The 27,889-nt window shown below is 39.0% G+C and overlaps 3 protein-coding genes across 3 annotated transcripts in view; 1 reads left to right on the forward strand and 2 right to left on the reverse strand.

Moving 5' to 3' along the window:
• Positions 1-227: 227 nt before the first annotated feature.
• Positions 228-3,259, reverse strand: LOC140234042 (uncharacterized). The gene is made up of 2 exons (XM_072314123.1): positions 2,616-3,259; positions 228-1,749 (listed from the first exon to the last, which is right to left on the reverse strand). The coding sequence occupies exons 1-2, from the start codon at positions 2,992-2,994 to the stop codon at positions 1,136-1,138; spliced, it is 993 nt and encodes a 330-aa protein (XP_072170224.1). The 5' UTR covers positions 2,995-3,259; the 3' UTR covers positions 228-1,135.
• A 9,990-nt stretch (positions 3,260-13,249) lies between these two features.
• LOC140233638 (putative pyrophosphatase PpaX) lies at positions 13,250-22,195 on the forward strand. Its single transcript, XM_072313744.1, has 5 exons — positions 13,250-13,681; positions 15,175-15,387; positions 15,979-16,250; positions 16,799-17,056; positions 19,106-22,195. The coding sequence occupies exons 2-5, from the start codon at positions 15,218-15,220 to the stop codon at positions 19,210-19,212; spliced, it is 807 nt and encodes a 268-aa protein (XP_072169845.1). The 5' UTR covers positions 13,250-13,681; positions 15,175-15,217; the 3' UTR covers positions 19,213-22,195.
• A 5,415-nt stretch (positions 22,196-27,610) lies between these two features.
• LOC140233819 (uncharacterized) overlaps positions 27,611-27,889 on the reverse strand; it is a 39,349-nt gene continuing 39,070 nt past the window's right edge. Inside the window, exon 16 of the mRNA XM_072313911.1 lies at positions 27,611-27,737. Coding sequence (XP_072170012.1) covers positions 27,611-27,737 — 127 coding nt within the window. The remainder of the gene's footprint in view (positions 27,738-27,889) is intronic.

Genomic DNA, 27,889 nt, shown 5'->3' on the forward strand with positions numbered 1-27,889 from the left:
TTGGTAATGTTTACCCTTTTCATGTTCTCGCCTTATCGATATTGATGAGTGTATTGTATCAATGGAAGAACACTGATGTATCTTGATTGAGGAAGAGTTATTTGTTTCAGAGCAGTTGTAAATTTAAAACTGACCTGTAGAATAATTTGATTTTTATAAGAATACAATACTTTCCCTTAGCGGTGGGTAAAACGGCATTGCAGTGTTTGTTTGTTTGGTCTTTTTTTTTTTTTTTTTTGTTTACTGTAATGGTCTGCAAATCTGAATCAGAGTTTAACATTACTTTCACAAAACAATAATCATCATGACAGTAAAAAACATACTTTTTTTTCTGAGCATCCAGTGCTCCGAGCATGGAGAGCCCTGCTCTCCATGCAGCTACACATAATAATACGTGATCATAAATAACAATACAAATATAACAATAACCACATCGGGCTTGCTAGCATTTTGCGGACGGATTTAGTTGGACGTTGTAGATGAATTCTTTCCAATCAGACTGTATGGAATGATGTTTTCAAATCGCGGCGTACAATGTTTGCTTGTCTCTCTGGTATTGACAGCTCGAAGAAGATTGGACTTTGGTTAATCTTCACAACATCAGCATTTGTCACTGCGCTGATAGCATAGTAACCAAATATTTGGCGAGCCGTACAGGTTCGTTAAAAGCAAGTGACCACGATTTATGTCAATACAAAGCAACCTGTCTTGGCTCAATCAAAGCAACTACCGAACCATGAATAATCAGATTATTCTTGGACTTTTACTTCGATTTGAGTACCGGCCTCTTTACGAAGTACATGACTGTTCGGTGGTACTTAAACTGGCAGAATAGAAAGAGGTTTAAATGTTACTGCTGGAACTGTTTGGGACAAAATTCTTTTTGGCCTAATCTGCTTAGGTCTAGTCACAAAATGGCATTATGGTGGTATTTGCCAGAATCTTGTCTGTAGGTCTTTGTAATGCCCTGTTCAAAACGTCAGTTCTCTCTTCCCATTTGGCAAAAGCGGCAGCAGATTCGGCATGGCTTGTGGCACAACGCGCCAAACTTCTCTGAATGGCACGAGCTGTTTTGCTGAAGCAAATGTCATAGTCAGTGGCAGACGATAACTTCCGCCCTTCCTATACAGTCACTTCATACTGCAGAGACCTCCTCATTCTCATTCGCTCCCTCCTCCGCTTCTCCCCCCTCCTTTTGGGCGGCCATCCTTGCGAGTTTTGCTTGGCGCACCTTCTCCGCGTGCTTCTTCTTCTGCTCCAGTCGCTCGCGCAGTGCCTGGAAGTGTGCCTCGCGGTTTTTGGCGGCCTGGCTGAGACTATCGTTCATTTTCTCCTCCGTCTGCTTCTTCTGGGCATCCTCGGCCTCCTCCGAGACCTTGTGGACCTGAGCCTCCTTCTTCATGGTGTCCAGCTTCTCGCGGAGTTTGCTCTGCTTAGCTTTCCTCCTCTCTTCCGCCGCGGCCAACTTGGCGTCCACCTCCTCCTTGGTAACCGCCCTCTTCTTCTTCCTCCTCTTCTTGAGCTTGGCGAGGCGTGGCGGTGGCTTCTTCAGCTCGTCGAAGTCGATGGCGATCATGACGTCGAAGGACGTACCGCCCTTTTTCGGCGCGAGCTGCGGGGCCGTGTTCGACGTGCTGATGATGCCCTGGGACTTGAGCTCGCCAAGGATTTCGGCTGTGGTTTGGTTTCTCATCTTGTCGCGACCGCTGCTCTTCCGAGATTCGCACTTTGTCCCACTGATACAGAGATCTGAGAAAATAAAACAAATAAAATGATTATCACTCACTTTGCTAATTTTGTACAAAACAAACATATATTAAATACTCTTTAATTCCTAAATATCCCTATCGCTTAATGCCCTATGGAGAAACATAATTCTTGCCATGATATCTTTCACGTCGAAAACCACTAAAGAAGGACTCTTTAGATAAGGCATGAGTACACGGTCGTCACACAATAGCCGTTGTCACAACACGCCCATAACTACACGGTCCCACCACCCGGGGGTCGTGCAGTACGTGCCATGTACCGGTGTTCATTCACACAGTCCGGCCCGGCTCACTGGGGCGAGCGAATGCACAGAATAGTGGATTCGATCGTCACAGAGACCCTATTTTGACGACCCATAGAGAAAACGCAGGACTATTGTTTGCGAGTAAATACCACACGGTCGCCCGGCAATCGATATTCAACTCGGGTCTCCGCGTGGGGGAAGCGAGGTGTAACAAGCAAGAACACGCGAGAAAAACATACTACGTTTCCAAGGAAGTGCTCTTAACATATCCAGGGAATTCCCAAAATAATTTGGAAGTAGTTTATTCATGGAAGTTGTAATAACAATCCATAAACAATTTCATATTGTTTGACATTGAAATAAATTAGAATCATCCTAAATCTTGAATCAGAGGCAAATAATTTACAATGGATTGCACAATGCAGTTTGAATACTATGATTATAAAAGGAAAGAAAAGAACTATCTGCATATATTATAGAGAAATATCTTTTTTTCACGCTGTAACCAGACAATATAGGAAAGAGGAATAAAGAGGAAAAGAGTGAGAGAGAGAGAGAGTTTATCAGTTAAAAATATAATATATTGCTAGGATGTATTTACCTGGAGTGGATGGTCTGTCTTCAACCATGTTGGGGTGTGAGTACTCAGTGATGACGTTTGCGTAGTCGGACTCGAGCCCGCTGTCGAATGTCCTCTGGGAGAATTTGCTGGTCGCTGACGACACCAGACGATCCTGAGATTTGTTGTCCAAGTCGTTGTCGAGGTGACTTCCAAGGGAGTCCCGCGATCCCATTTTGGTGTCCTTCAGGACTCGGACGCCGTCGGGATTGGAGTCGGTGTTATCCATGGTTTCGATGTCGGTGCTGGGTTTGACTTCCAGGACGCCCTTCTTCTTCGACGCCGACGATTTTCGCGGGATCACCTCACCATCTGGACCAAGCTGCTGGACCTGCGTGGATTTCGAACCATTGCAACCCATCTTGTCCGGTGAGAATAAAAAATTACCAAAGTAGAATCAACCCGGAGGGTGACAATTTGTGATATTCCAATGCACCTAAGAAGATGACTTTGAGTACTGCGGGAAGTTGTGACCGAATATCTATGACCACACGATGATGATGATGACAACAGTAGTATATTATGGAGATGACTAAATCTGACTCAAGGCGAGAACAGGTTGAAACTATTGCAGAGTCGTCTCAGTACCTGCAGATATCTTGCGAAAGAGTTGTAGCGTGGTGTGATTCTCTCGCCCAAGTCAGAGTGAATAGATCGTGGTATACAGACACGCACGATTATAAGGCAGGCGGAGACGGTCGGTGATTATTGGCCTCTGACCGTTGCTAAGCACATTGTTGGCTCGTCGCTATGGCGCGTTACCATCACATCGATTATTTTGCGTTATGTCGCCCTCACCGTCGGGTAGGTTTTGCTGACTATGTGAATGAACCCGCGGACTACAAAGAGCTGTCGGCATGTGATGGGGATACCCCGTAAACAATGTCACAACAAAAGTCGATCACCAATATTGTGTTTTACCGGTGTGTTTGTGTTGTCATCAGCCTGTCGGTCAAGGCTCCTGGTGTTAGTCATTCGCACGTGCTTTCTTAGAAGTGAATCCCTTACCGCTCTTTCATATCATCCATCAAACACTCCGATGGGATAACGTTTATTACTCGTCTGACCTCTTTGTTATTCAGTACTTGGAGATATTATTTCTTTTATCACAGATACTCATTAGCTACCAGTACATGTGTGGTTGTGTGCAAGTATACGTACCATATCCCCAAAGAAACAATGTACACGGAGTTCTGTCAAATTAGTTTTCATTTTAATGTGCACTTGTTAGTGCTGATTGTGATTCATGTTTAGATCTAAGTTCTTCTTTCAAAAGAGAAGTTAGATAATACGCAATATGATAGAGCTAGTTTAATTTTTCGCGAGTCGGGACTTCCCAACAATTTCGCAAGTGGTTAAATTCGCAATTTTGGAGTAAAGTACTGAATGGAGATATATGCGTGCACGTCACTTTTATTATGTCGGGAATGAGAATTAATATTTCCGCGTGCTTTTCAATTCGCGTATATCACCCGACTAGCGATATTCGCGAAAATAAAAACCTTGAGAAATATTCGGCGTAAGGTTTCTAGTTATACATCATTTTTGTATTTCATTAGATATTCGTGCCTCCACCAAAATGGAAACCTATTATTGAACTTTAAAGTTTAAGTATCCAGCAATATATATTATATCCATAATCATGAATATGAAAAATTTCATCGCAAAAGGACTTAACTCCATTCTTGAAAGTGTGAGGTAGACCTATCTGCTATTAAACCTGCTAAAACAAAGAAAATAAACAGAAACTATTTCATATCTTTAGTCATATTTCAAGAATATGTAGCAAGTGATGTATCATTGGAAAAGGTTTATTTTGGTATGTCTGAATGATGAAAGCGCTTAACCCATTTTGCGATCAAAATTACCTCCATAATTATGGGGTCATCCCACTAGACCGACACCCACGAGTCCTTGAGTCATACAGCTCACGAGTCATATCCCAGCCCATGAGTTCGATACTAGGCAAATAAAGCACATGAGTTAGACACTAGGTGAAACAGCCCACGAGTTCGACAGACACAACATGGTCAGTCTCGTGGGCCTTGTTAGCTTTGTGTCGAACTCATGGGCTGTATGACTTGTGAGCTGTATGACTCGTGGGCTGTATGACTCGTGGGTGTCGGTCTCGTGACGTGCACCCAATTTATAATGAGTACAGAGGTTATGCCAAGTTCAGCTAAATGTGTTCGATGCAATGCAGCAGAGCAGAGGAGACATGTCTATAATAATATACCTCACTTGCATTAATTAAATGGACCAGTCCGCTGCAGACGTTTTCAGGTCCGTTTTCGGTTCGAAACCGCGGGTAATAGCAGACTGACCAAGTGAGGTAGGCACCTATATCTCCGAGGCATATTATCTACTAATATAGAATATTTAATTTTAGGCCCATATTGAAAGCTCACTGCGAAATTGTGAAGAACTGAGATGTATTCAACCCAGACAAACATAAAATGTAAACATTTCTTAAAATGCGTGTATAATTTACCCTGTTCTGCAAAAAGAGACCCTATTCCCTTGGAGGTGAGTCTCTCATATAGGAATCTACAACCAATGGTTTGTGACCGAGTAACTGCTGGCCATGTATTGATACAGTTGTTATTTAAAGTAGAGTTTTATGCGCGTGTACCTTGCGTTTCATAGGCCTATAGCTGAGGCATTATAATCCACATTATAAAAACAATCCTGCGTTTCCGGCTCCCCGATCACGCTCATCATTGTTTGTTTGTTTGTTTGTTTGTTTATTTGTTGGTTGTTGTTTTTTTTGGGGGGAGGGGTGGGGGCGAGGGGTGAGTATTCGTCTTCAGATCGTTTGTGTTGGCTCTCGAAATTGCACGGTGAAAGTATAGGTGGGACAGAAAACACTGCCATGTTACTTTTTGGTGCAAATAATGGTTTTTCCCTATCTTCATCGATATTACGAGGACAAACGCAAGTTGATGATTATACAATCTTCGGGGTATTTGAATGATAACAGCATGAAAAGTATGAAAAGTCACGGCAATGATTATGTATAAAGAACTTCATGAATGAAGAGTGTTTTGAAAATTCTTGATTTCATGGGCATGTCATTAAATTTACGCTTGAAGTGTTAATGAAATAATCAATGTTGTTTGTCTTGTTACATTGACGAAATTTGTCATATCGAAATGACCCATCAGAGATAACGAAAGCATGTTACTTGACTCCTGGCCATAATGTTGACTCATATTTAATTAAAGTTGTTTGAGGCCATCCAAACAAAATCTTTTCTGGCTTTGATGATGGACGCAACTATGTCTAATATCAACAAATCTCAGCGTCTTGGCACAACGCTACATATCGACGGTGACCGACGGCCGTATACACATTGTAGTCACGAAACAAATCACGTCAGAAAAAAGGTTCCCCGTATGTCAACAGTGTGTCTCCATGTTTGCACTGCTGACCACCAGTCCTCTTTGCTTTGACTACAATTCTGAAACCTGCCACTACCCGGCAAGCTTAAAATAGCACAAACACTTGATGAAGGTCTGTACAATATTACAATAGGTGGTTTTACCTGAAGACTCCCATGCTCTATACTGCGTCATCAAGACATGATCGAAGAAACCATAAAGGTGAATGCAATTTAGACCACGCGGTCATGTCATTTTTTTAAACACTTTCTGCTCAACCACTAGCTGATATGGCACACACTACTTGCAACAACTCCGCTAATGGGGAAAAAATCGCTTGGTTGACTGGAAGAAAGGTCAGTTCTATCACTAGGGAAACGGTGATTGCTAACGTGCAGAAATCTCTCGCAATTATGTTCTGCCAGGAAGTGGAGGACATAAAAAGTATCTTGTACAGATGGGACTATTGCCATTAACACTATTGGGGTATCACCTTACTGAAATAAGAACTCATCGAACCACTTTCGAACGAAGCTTTGAGATAGCCCACAGCCATTCCTGCATAATATTTTTCATAGTATGCACGTAAATATTAATTATAATGATCTGCCATTCCACTCTGTATACACAGTGATGCAGTTGTATACTGAACACAAGGAAATTCTGCTAAAAGTTGCATGCAGTTTTCATTTTGATTTTTGTTTTGCCTCGTTCACCTCTCTTCTGCCATGACCATTGTATAGACGCCATTGCACGCAAGTTATATTATTATTCTTTAAGCGTGAAGAAAAACTTATAGAAGAATGTTTTTATTGTGATGAAATAATTATATGACACGTATTCAGATGTTCATTTATTGGCAACATGAACAGTTATCTTGCGGGTATTTTGAATCAGCACAAATGAATACGCATTATTTTGTATTCCATAGTCCCTTAATAAGTTTCCACGTTTCTCTTCTAGAAAAGCATTCAAAAACGATATAGGAAATTCCCACAAGTATTCATTGAGAGCAGTTACACGCACTTGACTATTAAAACGGCCGAAGTCCACCGTTCAGTTGCACCATCTTTGGAGATATGCTGTGGAAAGTATAATGCAAATAATGGATATTCATTACAACATTTTGCAACTCAGTTATGCTGGGCCAATAACATTCCTATATCTCACTAATAAAAAAATATATAGGACTTTTTTTTCCTCAAAATTGGTTTTAGTGGACCTCGGTCTTTCTTATACGCAGGTATTCAATTATGTTTGATTGAAATGTAAAAAGACACCTCAGCTATGATCTCCTTATTCTGATTATTATGTTACTCTTCTGCTGCTACGACCTCGGGCAATCCCATCCGCGTGTATGGGCACCTAGCAATGATTTGTGCCCCTACACACACACACACACAAACACAAAATAACAATAATAATAATAAAAAAAATGATGTCTAGCCATCAACGAAAAGCCTATCTTTTCATGGCCCGATTGATGTTTCCTCTCATCTCGGGCCACTGCAATTTTCCTTACTTGTGTTTTGGCCACCAAAATTTTAGATTTAAAGATTTTAATGGCCCCAACGGGCCACTAGAGAAAAAGAAAAGTTTTTTTTTTTATTTATGTGAGAAAAAGAAAAGTTGGTGTGTACATACTATGATTACAGTGTATACCTGCTCGTGTGCATAGTGATGTGTATCATGTTTATTTATACATGCTCTTTTACCATCGATATACACCAATTTTACCAAAAAATAAATACCAACTGATGTTGATGAAAAGCAGAACAGAATTCATGGACTGGAGAGTCACTAGCCGGAATACACACTATGACCTAAGATGAAATTGCTATAAATTTAAAAAAAAAAAAAAAAATAGACTTTCGACGGGGAACTCGGAAAACGCGATCTGTGTGTAATACGAAATGCAGAAGTGATCCCGATAAAACTACATGTTGCTACACTGTGTGGTTAGTAAACGGTTTTTGTTGTTAATTGTCGCTGCTATGTTGTTGTTGTTGTTGTTGTTGTTGTTGCTGCTGCTGCTGTTTAAATGCTCGTCAAGCAAGGTTGTCTTTATAAATGATTTCATATTCGAGCGGGTTTTTTTTTTTTTTTTCAAAAACAGAAAAAAAAATAATAATTTACAATGAAACAGTTACGACTACCGGCGCGGGGAGCAGTCTGTTCGCAGACGGAGAAAACACCCCGTGCAGAAAAATAACTCTCTGAAAAAAAAAAAAAAAAATCTACGAGTGAAAATGTTCTCTCTTGAAAGAGTGAATAACAGAAAAGAGTGAATTTAGAGTGAAATTGGAGTGAATTTTGAGTTAAAATTTTTATTTTCACTAAATTTGGAGTGACCCCAGGGATCACTTCAAAATCGAGGTCAGTGTTGAACATACTTCTCGCTTCAATCAGGGAGCTGCTTCAATAGTGCGACCACTCAGTTGCCACATAGGGGGCGCTCTGCCCAACACAATTTCAATTTTCCTCAATCAAATAATGACATTGTCTCCAAAAATGACAGGAAGGTGCAATGTTAGTTTGACCTCATTTACCTGACCTGTGAGTTTCAGAGACATGAACATGCAATGGTATCATTATCCTGAACATACTAGTACGTCTTTAAAAAAAAAAAGTTACCATGGCAACAGTTAAAATGTCTCAGGCTCACCCGGAAGTGTCTGTTATTGCTAATTGGTTATATATATATATATGCTATTGAGTTTTGTGTAATTCTGAAATTATGCTTTGGGGCCCAGTTTTGATTACATTCAACATCGGGGTGCTGATGGATCCACTAGAATTACCTGTGTCATTCCACCGATTATTTGGCACACCATTATTTACTCTAGTAGTATTGGGTAAATACACGGCCGTCGCATCTCAAGCTGTAGCTGGAGTGTCGATCATTCATGCCTGTCTTGTCGGATTCTGTGATTGCTCGCATGATGTCTTTCGGGATTTTAAGGCGCGGTAAGAAATTGTTGACACTGCTCGGTTACTATGGTAACAGAAAGACATTGTTGTAGGCCTATGTCACTGATTGACATCATGTCATAACTTCTCCTCGACAAACAGGTGTTAACGTGCCAAAACCGAACTTAATATCCTGTCAATGCCCGTACTGAGCAGGGCCTTAATCGCGAAAAAAAAAGAAGAAAAAAAAATCAAAATCCTTGTATCACCCCCCCCCCCACACACACACTTACAATGCAACATTGGACTATAATATAGGGCCTATTATTATTAGGTCTATAGGCCCTATTAGCGGTACAGCAATCAGTATAGGTCAGTACTTCACACTGTTGTCACTCTTCTATAGGTCTCATACCTGACCTAGTTTTTTTGTACAGCAGACAATCTGTCCACAACAAAGCCCATGCAGTCACAGGCCACAGGGTAAAAGATAATCGTCCAGCACGTCTCACCAGCCTTTGTCATCGCGATATCGATCGACTGGAAGACAATCACGCAGCCTTGGTATTTCACGGAGGAGGCCCCCACAGGGCGTATCCTTTACAGGTTGCGGTGCATAAAAAACACGGTGTATGCAGCAGGTGCTGGTGACAACATTGGTTACGACTTCTTTTTGAGTGCTCACGTACAAGCCACCAATACTTTTGTACGAGGGATAACATGGTATCGATCTCCATGTAAATGACCGAGACGGTCAAGGAAAACAGTCACACATAACAAGTGTTTTTGTTTGTCAGTTCTTGTTGTTGATTTTTTTTTTATGCACTCAGATTCATGCAGGTCACTAACTTGTTGACAAAATGTATAGAATGTGGAATGCGTTCTTCACGAACATCAACCCCTATGCCGTGTATAAGAAGATCTCTGGGCACTTATGCTTAATAGCTTCAATACAATGATCACAAACAACGCGAACACACTCTAAGAAAAGAATGTCTTGAATTTGTACAGAGGTTTAAAGGAAACCATGCAAAACCCAAACAGAAATGTAGACTGAGTGAAAGCAGCAACATTAATAAGAGCACATCAGTGAAAGTTTGAGGAAAATCGGACAATCAATTCAAAAGTTAGGAATTTTTTTAAGTTTTGGTGTTGGAACCGATGGATGAGGAGACCGAGGACATGACGAATGTGTGGACAACAATATAAAGAAAATATAAAGGGAATTCCACACACAAAAAAAAAATCATTTTTCATCAAAATTACACATTCCATCGACTTGATACTGACATGTGCTAAGGGTAGCGATCCATCGCTATTCCCCCTGCTTTATGAAAGCGGTTAGTCAAGTGCTCATTGATTAATGCTATATAGAAAACAAAAAATTTTTGGTGGAACTCCCTTTATATTTTCTTTATATTGTTGCCCCCACTTGACGTCATAACCTCCAATAGTCTCCTCATCCAGCGGTTCCAACACCAAAAATTTAAAAATTCATAATATTTTGCATCGATTGTCCGATTTTCCTCAAACTTTCACTGATGTGTTCTAAATGCTGCTGCTTTCACTCAGTCCAAATTGCTCTTTGGGTTTGGTTTACTTTCAGTGTGACTGACCTGACAGTGTCACATGCAGTGGGAGCATCTTACAGGTGCAACTTTGCACCTTTCACGTGTCACACGGGGAGCAACCACAGCCTACACAGTGTGACCAAAGGGTGCAAAGTTGAACTAGTACAACCTATTTTTCTTAGAGTGTAATGCAGAGAGTTCTTCAATAACCAAGTACATTAATGTGCCTCAAAAAATGATTAGAACAAGACTTGTTTCTGTCAATTTCAATACATTTAGAAGTTAAATTCCTGAGATAGAAACTAACGATTCCCCTGCGGTCCGAGACACAGCACTACGATGTGAAGGACATATACCTATATATTATTCGATGTTCCCCGATAAATACCTCAAAGAAAGAAAATATCTAAACAATGATGATTTTTGTATAGTTTCCAACATTCACAGTCCACTGACTTACACAGCAAATAGTATAGGCCTATACATAATAATGATACACTGTCTATAAATAACAGTGGAAAGCGGCGAGCTTTGTTATTGCAATTGGATTCGCGTGATTACACCCCCCCCCCCCTCAATTATAGATTCCAAACAATCGAGGCCTATAATCCCACCGTATTAAAAAAAAAAGACTATAATAAAATAAAAACAGACTGAGAAAAGTAGACAAACAAGAAAAATGCCCGTATCGCGAGACACATCTTACCAACGGCATCTCAAACTGTATACACCAACTAAGAATTGATATTTCCGTATAACCCCTATTTTGTTATCAATTAGTTTCGGGACATCCGTGTTGATTACAACTTATTGGAAAGGAAGGCCCGTTACTTACCAAGCTGATGATCACAATGTAAAACGCGGCTGATAATGAACAGGAAGATGAAACCATCATACCTCCTGACAATGTCTGTTGTCTGATTATTCGCTCATGTTTGCAAAACAACAAGTCAGAGCAATAACAAAGTTAAACTTTAACGACAACAATACTGTCACTCTCGAAAGAGATAATCCCACCCCTATACCTGCTGCATTTCTTCCATGCATGGAGATAGGGCCTATCAGGGAGGTGGAAAGTCTCTTTCCACCTCCCTGGGCATATCGAGGAATTTGTATAATGGTCCTATGGGTATATATAGGCCTAGAATTACAAGGAGCCTATACATCGTGTATCACAGAGGAAATATTTTAATGCTCGATCTCCAGTATCTTTCTGTTGCCATGAAGGCCATGGAAAAGGGACATTTTTGTCATTGTTGTGTCATGTGCTCAGTCATGCATGATACTAGTCTTGTCGACATAATTAGATACCAATGGAAAGAGGAAGAGTTCCTCTTTCCTCACAACCAAGATTGTACTCTCCATGGCTGACAATTAAGAAAAAGTAGCCCTCCAAAGATGGATTATATTTTTTTTCTTCTTTTTTTTTTTTGATACGCACTGTATTGCTTCCTTGGTTTGCAGGGTGGGACTGCAATAGTTAAAAGCGTTGAGTGTGGCATTAGTATAATATAGGTCCATGATACATATTACTGCCACCATGGTATATTAAGCAATTATAATGAATTGGCCCCTCCTCATTTACAAAATTTGTTCAAATACAACCAACATCACTATTCGCTTAGGTCCCACGGAAAATCATTTTTACCAAAACCCAATACGGATTATTGCAAAAAGAACTTTTATCTTATAGAGGTGCTTTCCAATGTAATTGTCTTCCTTTTGAATCAAAGTTGTCTGATAGTGATAGTTTATTTTCTTTTAGAAAAAAAAAAACATGGCCTCACTTTTTATAATTGTTCAATTTAGATCCAGTGTATTTCATACTGGATTTTTACGATTCATTTTATGCATTTATTTTATTGAATTAGTTGATTATTCATATGAACATTATATTCGACTGCATCAATACTCTCGGGACCCAATGGAAGAACAGCGGTGTCCTCGCTGCCGTATCCATGTATACATGATCTCTTGATCTCTTTTATGTACTGTCTCTGTATGTGCTATATCTCAAGATTTGCTTGTTTATTTGCTTGTTTTCACTCTGCTCTTTGTGTTACTCTTTTTTTAATGCTTGAATCCGGAAATAAATAGATTTAGAATATATAAAATACCAGCAAGGAGCTGTTCGAATTAGCTCATTGGTAATTCTACATAGCTGTAATAGCCCTTACGCTCGATCAGTCCAGGGAGGTGGGGCCACCTCCCTGATCACTGACCAAGATTGAACCTCACTATACACAAAGAATCTAAGTAAGAGCTATTTCTGCTTTTGTTTTTGAGAATCAAGATCTTTGTTTGGACGAGATTTAATTGAAAGCGGGAACAAAGACATCATCTATAGCTCAGTCTGTGCTTTATTACTAGTACGTTTCCGATCACATTCTGCAGTCCCTGGCCTCTGTTCCTAGCATCTGAAGTGACGTCATTGAATGTGCCCGTAACCAGGTTTATAGTCTAAAAAGTCAGGACATAATTTTTACTAAATATTCCTGATGAGCTTAGATGTATTCAAAGAGTTATCAAAACGTGAAAGAGTCCGATGAAAAGAAAAATTAAATTCTTGAGATTCACGGAAAACATCCATTGTATTGACTTTTCTTTCGCATTGTTTGGATAAAAGCAAAGTCCGTGTCCTATTTACCAATATGTGTCTGATCTTTTGAGACTACAAAAGCTGCTGCTGTGCATGTGAACGGCATGTGAACAGGGAATGGCCCTGCACGCCTACTGTCATCAAGAGAACTACAGCTGATCGTGCTGCCCATGGAGCTAACATGCCGGCGAATTTGGCTCTCCCAGCGAGTGTTCATGTTCGATAACCGCGGAAGCACCGGCGTTCCGTGAAACCATCTACGTGCCACACATATCTCATCATGCATCATTCTCAGTGAAGTTTTAAAGCTGTGCGGACAGACATTACCTCACATTCCCATTTCAGAAGTGCAGTTTGATCGGAACATCGAATTGATGCGTGCGTTGTCTCAAATTTCTTGCAGCCGAAGTCTACCTCTTCCTTAATTCCGTTTGTGTCACCTGTCTAACAATTACCGATACACGACCCCGGTACCGAACCATCGACCTGCTGCCTGCGACCATCATCATCGTAGTACAAGGCCGTACCAGCAGTACAGACCTACAGTGAGAATTCATCTTGATTTACATCTGATTAGCAGTCAGTTGTGTAAGTTACTAAGTATATAGACGTCCATATCTACGTTACTTGTTTACTTCATACTTGTTTGTTTTTTGTCCAATGACCCCTTTCTTGTGTCTCTTTCAATTCATTGAACTTGTCGAGTGGCAGTGCAGTGAAAGTGACACTAGATCTATTTTTACGTTAGTGTTTCCCTCAATGCCCTCTCGTAACCCCGCGCGCAGCAGCGACCCCAACCCGTACCGTATAGGTTACTGGTTACAGCGCCCCGAGCCGGGGTTAGCCCTCTCCAGGGAGGTGACGTCTCACCTCCCTGCCCTCTCGTAGCTCGGCTTGCTTGTAAGCTCGGTAGACTGCTCTGAACCTCGCCTGTGTGGCCATATGTCATCTCATGATGTGTGTCTACGCCCGGCCCAGGCAGGTAGGTTGAGCATCTCTAACGTCACCACCTCCCTTAATTGTTCCACCGTCATCATGGTCATTTATATGCAACGTTTACTGTCTGACTTCGTGTCATATCTGATCCAAACTGATTTGATCTGCTGTTGACGTGTTGTATAGAAAACTTAGTTGGACCTCTAACGTTTACGATGTAGGCGGTAGGTCTATCTTAGAAAATATCGGTCAGTTTCACCTTAATCATACATGTTACGTTATACACAATGAGATCAGGATCTTGTGGTAATCTGTTGTAGACAACCGTAGGATTTGATTTTTATTTCTACAGTTTGACGTCGATTATCCGGCCTCCTTTTATCCGGAAATCTGTATTATCCGGACGCGTTCACGCAGTGAAGGACTTTTTTTTTTTTCATCCAAAAATTGAGAAAAATCAGTGACTTTCATGGATCTATTTCACTAATTTCATAAGATGTGCATGATAGGTTTCCCAATATCTAATGAGGTAAAACATGTATGATTTTCATATAAAGATACTTAATTTTTGTGAAGAAGGGACTACAATTTTGCGCAGGCTAGCATAGATTACACCACCGTTGCGGGGTACGCTACCTGCCTAGCTGCCAGTGCACTGGGATGGCAGCTTGGACAGCAGCTATATACATTAACATTAATTGTGTCTCCCATATCCGGCCAATCCGCTTATCCGGATGAGCGCCGGTCCCGACATGGCCGGATAATCTAGGTCGAACTGTAGTTATTTTTTTTTTTACAAAAATGGAATTGACCATCTGAATTTATAGGATGTTGTTGGCATAACGATTTGTAGATCAGACAGGCTGGCAGTATGCAGCATCCGCAGCCAGATTGAATTTGATACGATTGATGATAGACATCTTCTATGTAGACATCATACTAGGGTTTGTAGGACTGGAGCTGTGTCTGTTGATTGCATATTGTGGAATTCTATATAATTATACATTATAGTTTGGAAGTTTGGAACAAAAGACTAAATGATCAGGGTGATGATACAAATGTGGAAAAAAGGATGGGATATGTGAATAAATCAAGATATTCCGCTTGTATGATAATAGTAAAGCCTACTTCTCATCTCTCTTCAGGTGCCCGAAGTACAAACTTGTAGCCGTACTTAAAGCCTAGGAAATGGACTGTAAAAACATCATGAACATCTACAACTGCAACAACAACGATTTCTCCCTTCGTGGGGGACCTCAAGAGAGCGGTGTCCGGAAGGTGGCCATTTTTGACAAGGATGGAACGCTGACATGCATGCATTCATTATGGGGGCCCTGGCTTAGTCAGGTGGCTAAAAGGTAACACAAGAGTTTCTTTCTTTCTTTCTTTCTTTGTTTTTAATCTCTCACAATAGTGCATCTTCTAAAGATAAAAAAGAAAAATATGTAACATGCTTTGAAGTTCTTCACCTTAGCTAGGGAATGGCTTTTCAACTGAATGTAGAATGGGCAAAACTTATAAGCTGGATGATTCACAAGTTTTTCACAGTCACATTTATAACAGAAAAACTTCGTATTTTAATTTGCTGTCATAGACACTTGTATAACATAATCCACTAACAACTTGGAAACTAGCTGTCACAATTTTCCTTTTTACCCTTGATTGCCTATGTTTTATCTGCTGTGATGTGATAAAGCTGATGTTGTGATTTATATGCTTTATCACTCCATGTGGTCATTTAACCAGATTTTAAGGATGAAATGTTCAAGGGACCAGTGATTATAGTAGTAAGTGATCATGTTCAATAAATTCAAATCTTTGCTGTTGGATACCGTATTACTTTCGTTCAAATCTTGTCACTAGAGGCTTTCATCCACATATCGTTATGATGATTTAACATTGATACAAGATGTGACCTGACTTGATTCCCGTGACGTTTGTTGCAACAGACTGGAAAATGTTACTGGCATGAGGCTTCAAGAGGAGATCTTCAAGGCTATGGGATTTGACAGCGCCTCCAATACCTTTGGGCCAGGCATCCTTATGGAACAGCCCAATCGTGCCTGCTTTGAGTATCTTCATGCCCTTCTCCAGAAGAAGGGGGTCCCAAAGGATCGCGCCCATCGCATCGTGACGAGTTGCTATGACAATGCGAATGCTCTGCTCTCTGGGGAGCTTGTGGAGTTTGGGGACGTGCAAGGCATCTTCACAAGACTTAAAGGTACTGTTTCTGGGTACGGTATTTGTAATAAGTAGAAGTGTGAATGAATGTCTCACATTTTGTTTACTCAGCAGATAGGGAAAGAGTGTGCTGATCTTAACCCTTTGAACACTCATATCCTCGGGCAGGTGTACAGGAAGTGGAAATGTGTTACAGCAATATAACCTCATTCCCAACAGGTTAATCTGTGCAATGTAGTATGGTAGTAAAGTGCATAATATGTGATGTGATGTGGAAAGAGTACTCCTTTGCATAAATAAAAATAAATTTTGCCCTTTTTTCCTAGATCTCATAATTCTTTTTTTAATGACTTGTAAAATGTAGAATACAGTGTATGTGACCAATGTGCAAGTGATTTTTTGCAACACTAAGATTTACTCTCTGGTGGTGAGTACATGTATGGATTTCTGCAAATTCCTTTCCTTGAGACTGAGCAATATATCCTAAAATTGATTAGATAACAGGTATACTAATACACTAATCATTTGTCACCTTTGCAGCATCATACTAAATTTGTTCCAACATTTTTGTCTTGTCTGTCTGATTAGATGAGGGATATTACATCGCTGTGGACACAGCTGACTCCCGCATCGTGACAGAGGGGACACTTGACCGCCTTGGTGTGGCCCACCTGGTCGATGTCATTGTCTGCGGCAATGATCCGGGGGTGGTGCCCAAACCCCACGCCTTCACTGCTCTCAAGATCTGCGCCAAGCTTGGGGTGGAGCCAAAGAATGCGGTCTTCATTGGGGACACACCCACAGACGCTATGTGTGGCAGGAATTCAAATTGTGGACTCGTCATCAGTAAGTGAATGATAATTTTTCCATCCAATCCTCTTTTTCATTTAATTGTCTTTTTCCACTAGACATTTCGCACAAGAGCTTTCTTTTGGTCTCAAGGTGGAAAATATGCTCCAATATCAGGCCTGCAGTTTGTATATCAGTTCAATTTCATTTCTTTACAAGATCAGGTATAAAATCAGTATACTGCCACCACATAGTTTTTAACATCAGTTTCATAGATTGTAAAATGTCCACAAGAGTACGTGTACTTTATTTGATTACACTGCAGGAGGAGGGTCAAGCGAATGAGAATTTCACAGTCTTAACTCTTTATGTGCCACATTTGTATGTCATACTTAGTTGATAAAATGCCAAGTTCGCATAATTTGCTCAAATGCACAAACCCGCCCAAACTGATTGATTAATCGCCAAAATGCCGCAGTACAATGAAAACTGTTGCAATCCCCTTTCGCCCACATGTATCTCGCATTATGTAATGATTGAGTATCATGTATTGTTCCCTAGTAGATTTTTGAGTAAATTCGAAGATTTTAAGTCACTGTTTTGTGTTCAAAAGTCATACCTGGGGCCCGTTGCATAAAAGTTACAATTATGGTAACTTTGCCATCCAATGGCAACTTCCATGGAATTCTTGATTTTGATTGGCTGTTGAGTATTGTTGCCATGGTAGTTACCACTGGATGGAAAAGTTACCATAACAGTAACTTTTATGCAATGGTCCCCAGGACAAACATGTACAGGTCTGCTAGTCATTTGAAAGAAAAGTAATTGAAGATTTGTCACAAAATTAACATCAAACCAACACTTCAAATTTTCTCTACAACTTAGCACATTGCATGTCTAGCAAAACAAAAATCTATAAAAAGATACATGGTTATGAAAAGCAGAATGTTTTCCCAGAACATGCCTGCATTGCTGTCTTAGAATAGTGTGGCACACAGGGAGTTTAGATTGCAGTGGCACTTAAAGAGTTAAAATCATGTGAGAGATTGCGTTATCTGTGCTGCAAACCATTCATTGAGGACGAATCCTTAGTATACTCGGGCAAGTGTCTACGGGAAATGTGTGTTGTAGCAAAATCAACCCATCCTCAATGGGTTAAGTGAAACAGGGGAAACTCATTGCAGTGAGAACCTAAAAACGATGACAATTACCCTGCTGTATCAGCTTTCTTACTGTATCAGGGTACTAAAAAAGAAAAAAGAAAAAAAGAAGCACAAACGTTTTGAGTTGGGACCTGCAAAATCACCTTGTTGTATGAGGGCTTTGCTATATTGTCCAACCTTTGTATGACAATATTTGACCGAGACCATCTTTCACCTGACACCACCTTGGGCTTGCATCCTCCCCAGTGTACTTGACTACTTCCTTTCATTCGTCTCAACAATGGCAGGAAAGATGACATTAGGCAAACTAGATTGTACCACTCCTCGTGCTCTTCTTTACTTTTTTTCTCTCCATTTATCTTGCACTTTGTACTTGAATTGCAAAAGATTATGAATGTTTACTTCCTTAGTACCTGTAGATAATAGATACCTGTGCCTTGATGGTTTTGAAAAACAATACATAGTTAGTCCTCGGGGGAAGAAATGGGAAATAAGGTGAAAAAATGACATTCTCATAAGACTCATATGCCAGTCACATGTCGCTTTTGTTTTCCTTCAACTTTTTTTTTTTTTTTTTTTGGGGGGGGGGGGAGATGCTGAGGAAGACATGAAATAAAATGAACTTTACTTAAAAAGACTGCTTGCCCCAAAAGAGGATCTTATCCAGGCATTGTTTAAATAGAATGGTAACTACAGTAGGCATATAACAGTAAGTATTTGTTTATGATTACACAGGAACATCATCACCGTGCAAAGTGATTTGATGCTTCCGATGTGTGCAGCTTTTTTTTTTTTTTTTTTTTTTTTTTTTTGCAATTGTTTCCCAGATTTCAAAGCATTCTGTCTGATGCGGCACTGGTATCTCTAAGTTTGCAAAGACCATGCTAGACTTGGATCATTGACAACTCTTTTTTTCTTTTCTTCTTCTTCTTCTGCCCCTCAGGTGTCCTGACCGGTGGTGTTGATAGGAGACTGCTGGAGGACAAAGCTGACTTTGTGGTTGAAAGCATTGAAGAGGCTGCCGATCTTATCCTCAGCAGAGCGTGCTGATTGCTCGGGCAGACAACATCCTTCTGTGTATTCTGGTTTCTGTGAAATCCAATAATTCCGAGTGCTTTCATCATATCTGCGAGTCAAAAGTTTCATCGCTATTTCAATTGATGATTTGGTTCTGCGAGTGGAGGTCTGATTTTTCACAGACTTCAGTATTACCCGCGATCTAGTGTAAGATCAAACATCCTTTTGACCTGAAGAAAAAAAGAAGAAGATATTTTGTCCAATTTAAATTTCAAATCATGAAAAGGTAAAAGTGGTATATATGCAGGTGTGTAAATTATAAGTGATACATATATTCAGGTGCTATTTGACTCAGTTATAAGCTGTAGAGATTATTGATATGTGGTTACTTCATGTGGCATTTACAAGTATGTTCAATATCAAACCTGGCATGAAGTGTGTGTGGGTGTGTGACTGTATGTTTGTTAATGTGCACTGTGTGCATGCTTTTGTATACTATGCGAGTGTGCTTTTAGATGAGGCATATGATAAATTATTTATACTTGTGCAATTAGCCCATTAAAGTGTAAGTGTATTTGAGATGCATTGTTTTTTTTTTTCCCCCATTGTGAGAAAGAAAAGAAAAGAAAAAAGAATCAACTGGGTTCTTCCATTATAACCAAGCCTCAATATGCTTTTCAGATTGAGATTTTCCAGAAGTATAAAGCATTAGTCATTATCAGAAATAAAGAAAGAAAGATCAGCTATTCAACAGTGGTCAGTGCTGAATTTGTAATACTTGTCATCATGTAAATGTACATTGTAATTTGTCTGTCAGTTGACAAGGCCTTTTAAAACTCTTCTTGCTCAGAAACACATATGAATTATCTCCAGAATTCAAAGCAAGCATGTTCTGGTTTCTGGTCAATTTGGTTGTCAGTGAAACTGACTAGTTCTCACCAAGATGTTGCGTTTTGAAAATAGTACATTCCAGGTTGACAGCAGTATTGACCAATTTTGTGTGTATCTTATCAAGATATGTGATATCTTTGTGTCTGTCTGTGTGTCTCTATGTATCACATATGTGATCCCACAGAAAAGTGGTTGAGCTATGCATCAACTGACACAATTCAACAGATCAATTTGTCTTAAGAATCAACTGGCAGATGTACTTTAATATTTCCAGTAGTGTCTGTGTCTGTAGTGTGTGTTGCCATGTGTGTGTGTCTGTCTGTACCTGTGTTGGAGAGGAGGTGGAGCATTACAAGTACATTTCATAGCTTGTGCTTTTGATTTTTTTTTTCATACACCAAAATCTTCAGCAGTTTGGAGTTTTGTTTTTACACTGCTGTGTCACAGGAGGTAGAGAGAAAAGAATTAAAGTCACATTGAGAGCAAATTTAGGCAGTAGCTGTTCAAATGATACTGTAAGAATGGATCATGGATATACAGTGTGTAGGAATCACTTGGCAGAATGGCTTCATGCAGTCAAGACAACACAACGTGAACACTGATATTCCTCTGAGTTGTCCTTTCCATGCTCTGTGGCATTTGTACATTGTAATAGGTTGGCTGACAGCCAACAGCGTAAACAGTGATGAAACAAGTGTACGACTTACAAGTTATAAGCTATGCAGGGAGATTTACCATTACATGTAACTTATTGGTCAATGAACCAAGAGTAACAAAAAAAAAGAAAAAAAAAAGAGGGGCTATATCTTTATACTGCTGTATCAGCATTTGAAAATCTCTACCTACTGTATTTGTATTTAAAAGGCATATTTATCATTTATCACAGGTGATCTATGATATAATGATTTATATAGGGTTGTGTAAAAAAAAATTAGCAATAATGTATATTTTAAAAGTTCCTTTCTGCACTTTATGTACACACTGGGGTGTACAGTTCTTATTCTTTTTTTAACTTGTTAGGTAAATACTGGACTGTGTTTATTGAGACCTAATCCCGTCATCAGGTTTTGCTCATCTTATTAACTGCTGATGAATTTCTGTGAAATTTTGTCAGTTGATTTTCGACAAAGTGCAGAATACAAAATCCTAAATTTAGCAGCCTCATGTTCTGTACATTACCTCCCCTTTCCTTGAGGGCATGGGCAATTTCCATTTTGATAATCCAGTTTATACATTTCCCCCAAACATGCTGCACACGCAAAGACTAACTTGCGCAATTTATTGTCATCAAGTGAATGGTCCGTCTGTATTGGTAGACCCAGCTCCATTAATTGTGGGCCATGGGTCAATAGCACAAATCTCCAGCACAAAATGTTCCTTAGTGCTGTCATTATGTGTTTTGTTTTAAAAAGAACAACCCAGATATTTCTACATGCTGTGGATATGACATATTATTGGAAGTGAAGATTTTTTTTTTTCTTTTAATACGGTGTATATTTGTCTACTTATTTCCTTATTCTGTTTTTTGTTTGTCTGCTTGTATTTTTCTGTTCAACAGTTGTCTGAGAACCATGGGGAAGTGATGACTAGATCAACAGAAGACAAATGTATTCTGGAATATATCAATTCTGTGCTATATACACCATTGTATGTCGTATGCATGGGTTTGGTTTTGCCACTTGCTAAGAAAAACGAATGGAAGGACAAAGAATGCACTGTACTGAATTATGTTGACGGGTCATTGAGGCTGTATTTATTGTATGCCCCCTTTTTATTACTATATGAGCACGTTCAAACTTATGAAAATGCAGAGATACTTTGAAATATCGTACATGTATACCAGTATACATACTGTATAATATGCTTTCATTTTCGAAAGCTGCCAAGAAAGCTGCCAAGGCTCCCCGGCCCAATGCCGACAAGAAGAGGCGTAGGAAGAGGAAGGAGAGCTACGGCATCTACATCTACAAGGTTCATTTGTCCATGCTGGCAGTGATATAATATATGTGTTCATATTACAGAAGCAAGCACTTCCAGTAATTGTACATAATGAGATTTATATAGTGTACCGTTGTGTTCACTATGTTAGTGAACAGCCATTAAACTGTTACTGCAGAGACCAAGAGATGTTGAGACAAACATGTCAATCTTTCTGAGTACAAGTACATGTACCAGTACTAGTAGTCTGTTCACACTGGAGGTCAATAGAGAGTTCCATGTCACATATGATTGTGTTTGTTTGCACGTGTGTGTGTATGTGTGTGTGTGTGTGTGTGTGTGTGTGTTTTCAGGGTTGCTCCTAGAATAGGCCTACAGCAGAAAATACAGCACAATGCAGTGGCTGCAGAATGTTTTTGTAGTGTGTGCGTGTGTGTGTGTGTCTGTGTTTGGGGGGGGGGGGGGGTGTGGTGGGGGGATGTGGGTCCAGCCCTGGGGAGGATGAAGTGCCCATGGCTTCTTCGGTCGAGGGTTGATTCCTCTCCCCCCCCCCCCCCCCCCTTCTCTCTCTCTCTCTCTCTCTCTCTCTCTCTCTGTGCAAATCTCAAAAGTTTGGGGATTTCTTAATTACAGTGCTTACTGGTTTTCGGATGACAGCACCAAACACTTAAATACACTTGTATTTAGATGAAGCTTATGTTCGTATGCAAATACATTTAAGTTTATGGAGAAGTAAGTGTCATGCAGAAATGCTGTAGGCTTCATTTTGAACACACACACCCACACACACACGAAAACAGAATCCGGTCAGTTAATTATTTTAAGTGATATTGATTTATTGTACAATGCATGAATCAAGGCGTAATTCACATGTCTTAATGTAGAGAAATCCCCCAGATCAAACAATGTTGATTGGCTGAGGATGAATTTGCAATGCACTGTAATTGAGGTTTCATAGTGAGGAACGATAACACGACACACACAGGTTAATTAAGTTAGTAGGCTTGATAGGAAAATTATTTGCCAGTTGACGCAGACTGAATTATATCTCGTAACGTGTTATAAGATAAAACTGTACAGACTGAAAATTCCACGCAAACAATTTTCGTCCCTTGTTCAGCTAAAGCAGGGGCTTTGTTAAATCGTATTCCCTGATCAGTCAAGCAGGAACTTCGTCAAAGTTAGATGAGTTGTTGTTCTTCATTCAGCCATTCACGTATGCATGGCCACAGCATAGAGATACATGTACGTTGTTCAAAGAGCTGTTCTTAGAAAAAGAAGGTTAAAAAAAAAAGAAAGAAACAGTCACGCCCTCGTTCCCCACAAAGAAAGACCTGCCAGTGTATTAATTCAGCACTCTGTCGTTATAATTCGTCGACTCATCGGATCAGTCATCATTGTGTTCGTAAGCAGTGTCTTTGGACATAATGTTTATATTTTTTGTTGGTGAAATCCTGCAGCATAGCTCTAATCAGCAGCAATAGACAATACAATCGATGTCATATTCATGGGTTTTCATACCTTTTCAAACAAACACAAACAAATAATGTATACATAATGTTGAATATTACTATTCAAAGTATTAACCCATGAATGACCTATACTAACCATATATGATCTATGAAAATCGTACAACAAAATCAGTATACTTTGACAAAATGAAAAGACGTGTATATAATAGCTGAGCTTGGGCATCGACATCGTGAAATGCAGAGCATAGAGTTGTCAGGTAGTTTGCCACGCTCTGTGATTGCATATCATAGAAATAATGATGCTGAAAAGTAAACACAATGTAAGTTCCTGAGTCATTTACACCCGGTCTTGACCTTGTCTATGATAGGATGATGCTTCAAATCACATTGACAATATTGATCGACCTGACAAAATGTCATTACTGTCATTGAGGGAAAATATAGGGATAAGGACTTCTGTGATTTTCTGTCTGTATTTTGTATTGAAATTCCAAATGAATAAATAAACAAATAGATAAATAAATGATAATAATGATAATAATAATGATAATAATAATAATAATAATAATAATAATAATAATAATAATAATAATAATAATAACAATAATAATAATAATAATAATAATAATAATAATAATAATAATAATAAAGATAATAATAATAATAATAATAATAATAATAATAATAATAATAATAATAATAATAACGTCACTTACGTTATTGTCTGTGTGTAGATGTAAGTCAGCTGAGGGTGACACAACATTTGCTCCGATCTTATTTTCCGTTCAGTTCTTCAGTTGCTCCGGTCTTTCTCCAAGGACTTAGGGTTAGGGTTTGGTCTGTGATAGGATTTTGAGTCAAATTTGATGTGAGGATTAGGATAAAGGTTAGGGTTATGTTTGTGGGTAGAATTTGTTTTTGGCTCAGCGTGCAGATATTTCATAAGCAAGGAGCAACTGTCGCAGGAGCAAATGTCATGGAACCGAGTCAGTTACTGATCCGGTCTTCCGGAAGGAAAGCACTCACAGCAGAAGTCACTGCAAGGGCGTACATTATTTGTCATGTCCTCTCCCCCTCTTCAAATACTTATAAGCAAAAATATGCAAATGCTAATAGTCTCAAAGACCTAAAGATGTGGCTTAATGTTCATTTTCCCTCAATCACAAGCAAACATTACTGAAACACTGACTTTTACTTTACTAACATCAACAGATATATATCAGTATATGGTAAGCGAATAATGGGCTAAATATCCTTCTCGTGATACGAAATGACACACGCATTATAAAGTATGATTCAACAAAAAAAAAATAGAATACAAAGATAAATCTGCATTATGTGAACATACGTTATACATGATGTATTGTACCAAATGAAGACAGAAACAGCAGCAACATAACAGCTACTTTACAGTGTTTTATGCAACAGATCAAGAAACCATAATTACCTCACCTACAAAAACCTTTTGACATTTAAACCATATACCGTTTTGCGGAGCATCCGGTATAGAAATCAGTCTAAGAATAAGCACAGATAATATAAACACACATCGTGTCTATTTATCTATTTTTTCTACGTTCTTTATACAGGGTCGTCTCTTCGGTACATAAAACTGCTTTGCAACAGAGCACTGAATGAACCTATACCAGTTTGAAATAATTTGAAAAAAAAAAATAACATTGAATTACAACACAATCCATAACAGTACACTACAGGTAAGTATAATATAGGTTAAAATAATACGAATATATATAATGTAGAATGAAAGTATTGAATAAAATCGGTAACATTATTTGGCTAATACCAAAGAAAGTCTGACGATTCTTCTTAAATCCCTTTGTCTAAAAGTCTGTGATTTGAGTGCCGATTTGCAAAGAAAACTCCTCCAAACCCCTGTACTACCAAATGTCCCTTTCTTTCAGCACACAAAGAGTTATTATAAAGTCTTTCATTCAGTCACTGATGTAGCTTCGGTAAAAACTGTGTGAGGTAATGTTTTGTTTTATACAATAACCAGATTCAGGTATGTGAACCAGATATTTCCCTGAACACAAAACGCGTCCTGATCATAGAATCTGATAACAATAATGATGATGTACAGTAATGGGATTAATGCCCTGATTCAAAAAGATTGTGACTTTATAACACTATCAGGGGCGGATCCAGGAATTCTGTAAAGGGGGGGGGGGGGCGGGGGGCGTAACTATTTTGTTGTTGTTGCCACTTCTTGGTTTCATTTCATTTTTTCCTTTTTATTTCTTTTGTTTTTAACGATAAAAATAAAGGGGGGCGTGCGCCTCTTGCGCCCTCCTCTGGATCCGCCACTGACTATACAGATGCAATTCCCATCATCATGTGCATGGTCGAATTTCTCCGGAATCAATAGCCATCAGATGTCAAGATTTATACTTTTTAACAAACGCTATATGAATACAGAATGTGAGCATAGAAACTTGTTTTACAGTGTAGTTCAAACTGAGGTTGATAATTTTTTCCAGTTCAGTTATAGAGGCTTGCTAACTCACTCTTCGGGCTTTTAGGTACACAATCGGGAGTTTTTTCAGAGAAACTTGCAGAAGGATCGTGTCAACAGACAAAATTTAATGCACTTTGGCGTTTCTCATTGTATGCCACCATTGCTATAATGTACGTTATACAAATAGACCGGATCATAATATAAACCGCCACAAAAGAAGAAATAATCGTATGGCTGAGAAAGTGAATCATTTAGTGCATTTATGTCTATCATCAAGATATTTGCTGAGTTGATATATCATTTTGTAATCTTTCAGTGCTGTTCTTTAAAAAAATCACCGCATGATTCTTCAATAATGTCATTATTTTTTAATCTGCATTTTAGTATTTTTCTTGATGGGTTATATATTCCATTGTCTTTATTAGACACGTATTTCTATCATTGATCTGAAATGTATCAGCCATTTTCTTATTTTGCATCCAGTAAATTGAACTGTATGCCAAGCTTGAACGGTACAATTTGAATTAGGTAAGTATGCTGCAACTTTTTGGTTTATTTTTTGTTCTTTAACTTCTCAATCTCGGACGTTCATATCAATTCACAATGATTATTTATGAACCTTTCTTGTCATAATTTCCTAAAGGCGCATTCTTCCTTCAAGGATACAAACAAACATTGTCGAATATAATTTTGTACGATTTTGACTTAAGTACAAACTCTGATATTGTTCATGATACCTCTTCCAGTATACTGTTAGATTCTGTCTTTATCTTGTCATGAATATGCATTTGTACAAAGTGGGCGTGGCCTGTTCGGACCACGTGTTGGAAAAAAGATGGATCGAGACTGAGACGATGCCGTTTGAGGCGAGGGAAGAATAAAGTTTTCGTTACTTTAAGTTTTTTATCATTGGTGGTGGTGATTTGTTTTGTTGTCAGGAAGTGTGACATGTTGTTGTGCCACCAGGATTTCCCTCCCTTCCGTAATAATCTGTATAACGAGTTATTGCAGTTGATTTCAAATCGTAATCAACTTGTTCTAAATGTATTCTAATTACTGAATGGTCATAATGAAGTAGAAGCAATTTTACCGACACAACAGCATCAATTTGGAACAGCTCTAGTTAATCATATCCTAAATAATTCAATGAAGTTTTTGGAAGCACATTATGTGTATATGAGCATGTCAATTTGAAGATTTGAATGTGTACAATCAAATTCCAAACCCTTCTAGCCAATGGGGGAATGTCAAGGTATATCAAAGACCCGGTACTGCGAGAAAAAATATATGCATATGTATCTTCATTTCTGACGCCCGGTTCGATCTAAAACCGGAAATTTTCGTAAGGCATTGGAAATAACTTGCAACCAAATATACACCTGTACATAACAAAATGCGAGACCTAGCATCTGCGATGTGTGTGAGTCTGTATAGATGAAAATGATAAACCCTCTGTAACAGTACTCTTTTCGCTGACCTTTTTCGCTGAGCTTTATCATCAATACACATTCAGTAGTAGTCAGACACAAAGGTTCAAGGAATATATTTGCTACATTTTAGGGATGAATATTCTTCGGTCTCAACCAAGACTGCCTGCTTCACTCTAATATGTCAACATAATTATCAAGATCATCCCCTTTAACTGGGCTCTCCACTACTCTTCATCGTCTTCAGGAGGGTTGTGGCCGTCCCTCTCTGGCTCGTCATTATCAAGATCGTCATCTCCACACCCTTTTCGTAGTTCTGATGATAGATTCTCTTGCATTGCCTCCGTTTGTCTCCTATTCAATGCATATGTACAAACAATACTATTATGTTAAAACTATTTAGTGAGATTGCAAAATTAGTTCATTAAGATGTTTGATGAAAATGATAAATCATAATTACATTCATCAACCATCCTTATTAAAAAAAAACACACACAAAATTATAC

Source organism: Diadema setosum, chromosome 10 (assembly GCF_964275005.1).
Source record: "Diadema setosum chromosome 10, eeDiaSeto1, whole genome shotgun sequence".
Taxonomy (NCBI): Eukaryota; Metazoa; Echinodermata; class Echinoidea; order Diadematoida; family Diadematidae; genus Diadema; species Diadema setosum.

Coding starts and splice junctions, on each gene's coding strand:
- LOC140234042 (XM_072314123.1), bottom strand. CDS start 2,994: ATGGGTTGCAATGGTTCGAAATCCACGCAGGTCCAGCAGCTTGGTCCA. Junction 1,750..2,615: donor AGACAGACCATCCACTCCAG/GTAAATACATCC, acceptor TTATTTTCTCAG/ATCTCTGTATCAGTGGGACA.
- LOC140233638 (XM_072313744.1), top strand. CDS start 15,218: ATGGACTGTAAAAACATCATGAACATCTACAACTGCAACAACAACGAT. Junction 16,251..16,798: donor CATCTTCACAAGACTTAAAG/GTACTGTTTCTG, acceptor CTGTCTGATTAG/ATGAGGGATATTACATCGCT. Junction 17,057..19,105: donor AAATTGTGGACTCGTCATCA/GTAAGTGAATGA, acceptor TCTGCCCCTCAG/GTGTCCTGACCGGTGGTGTT.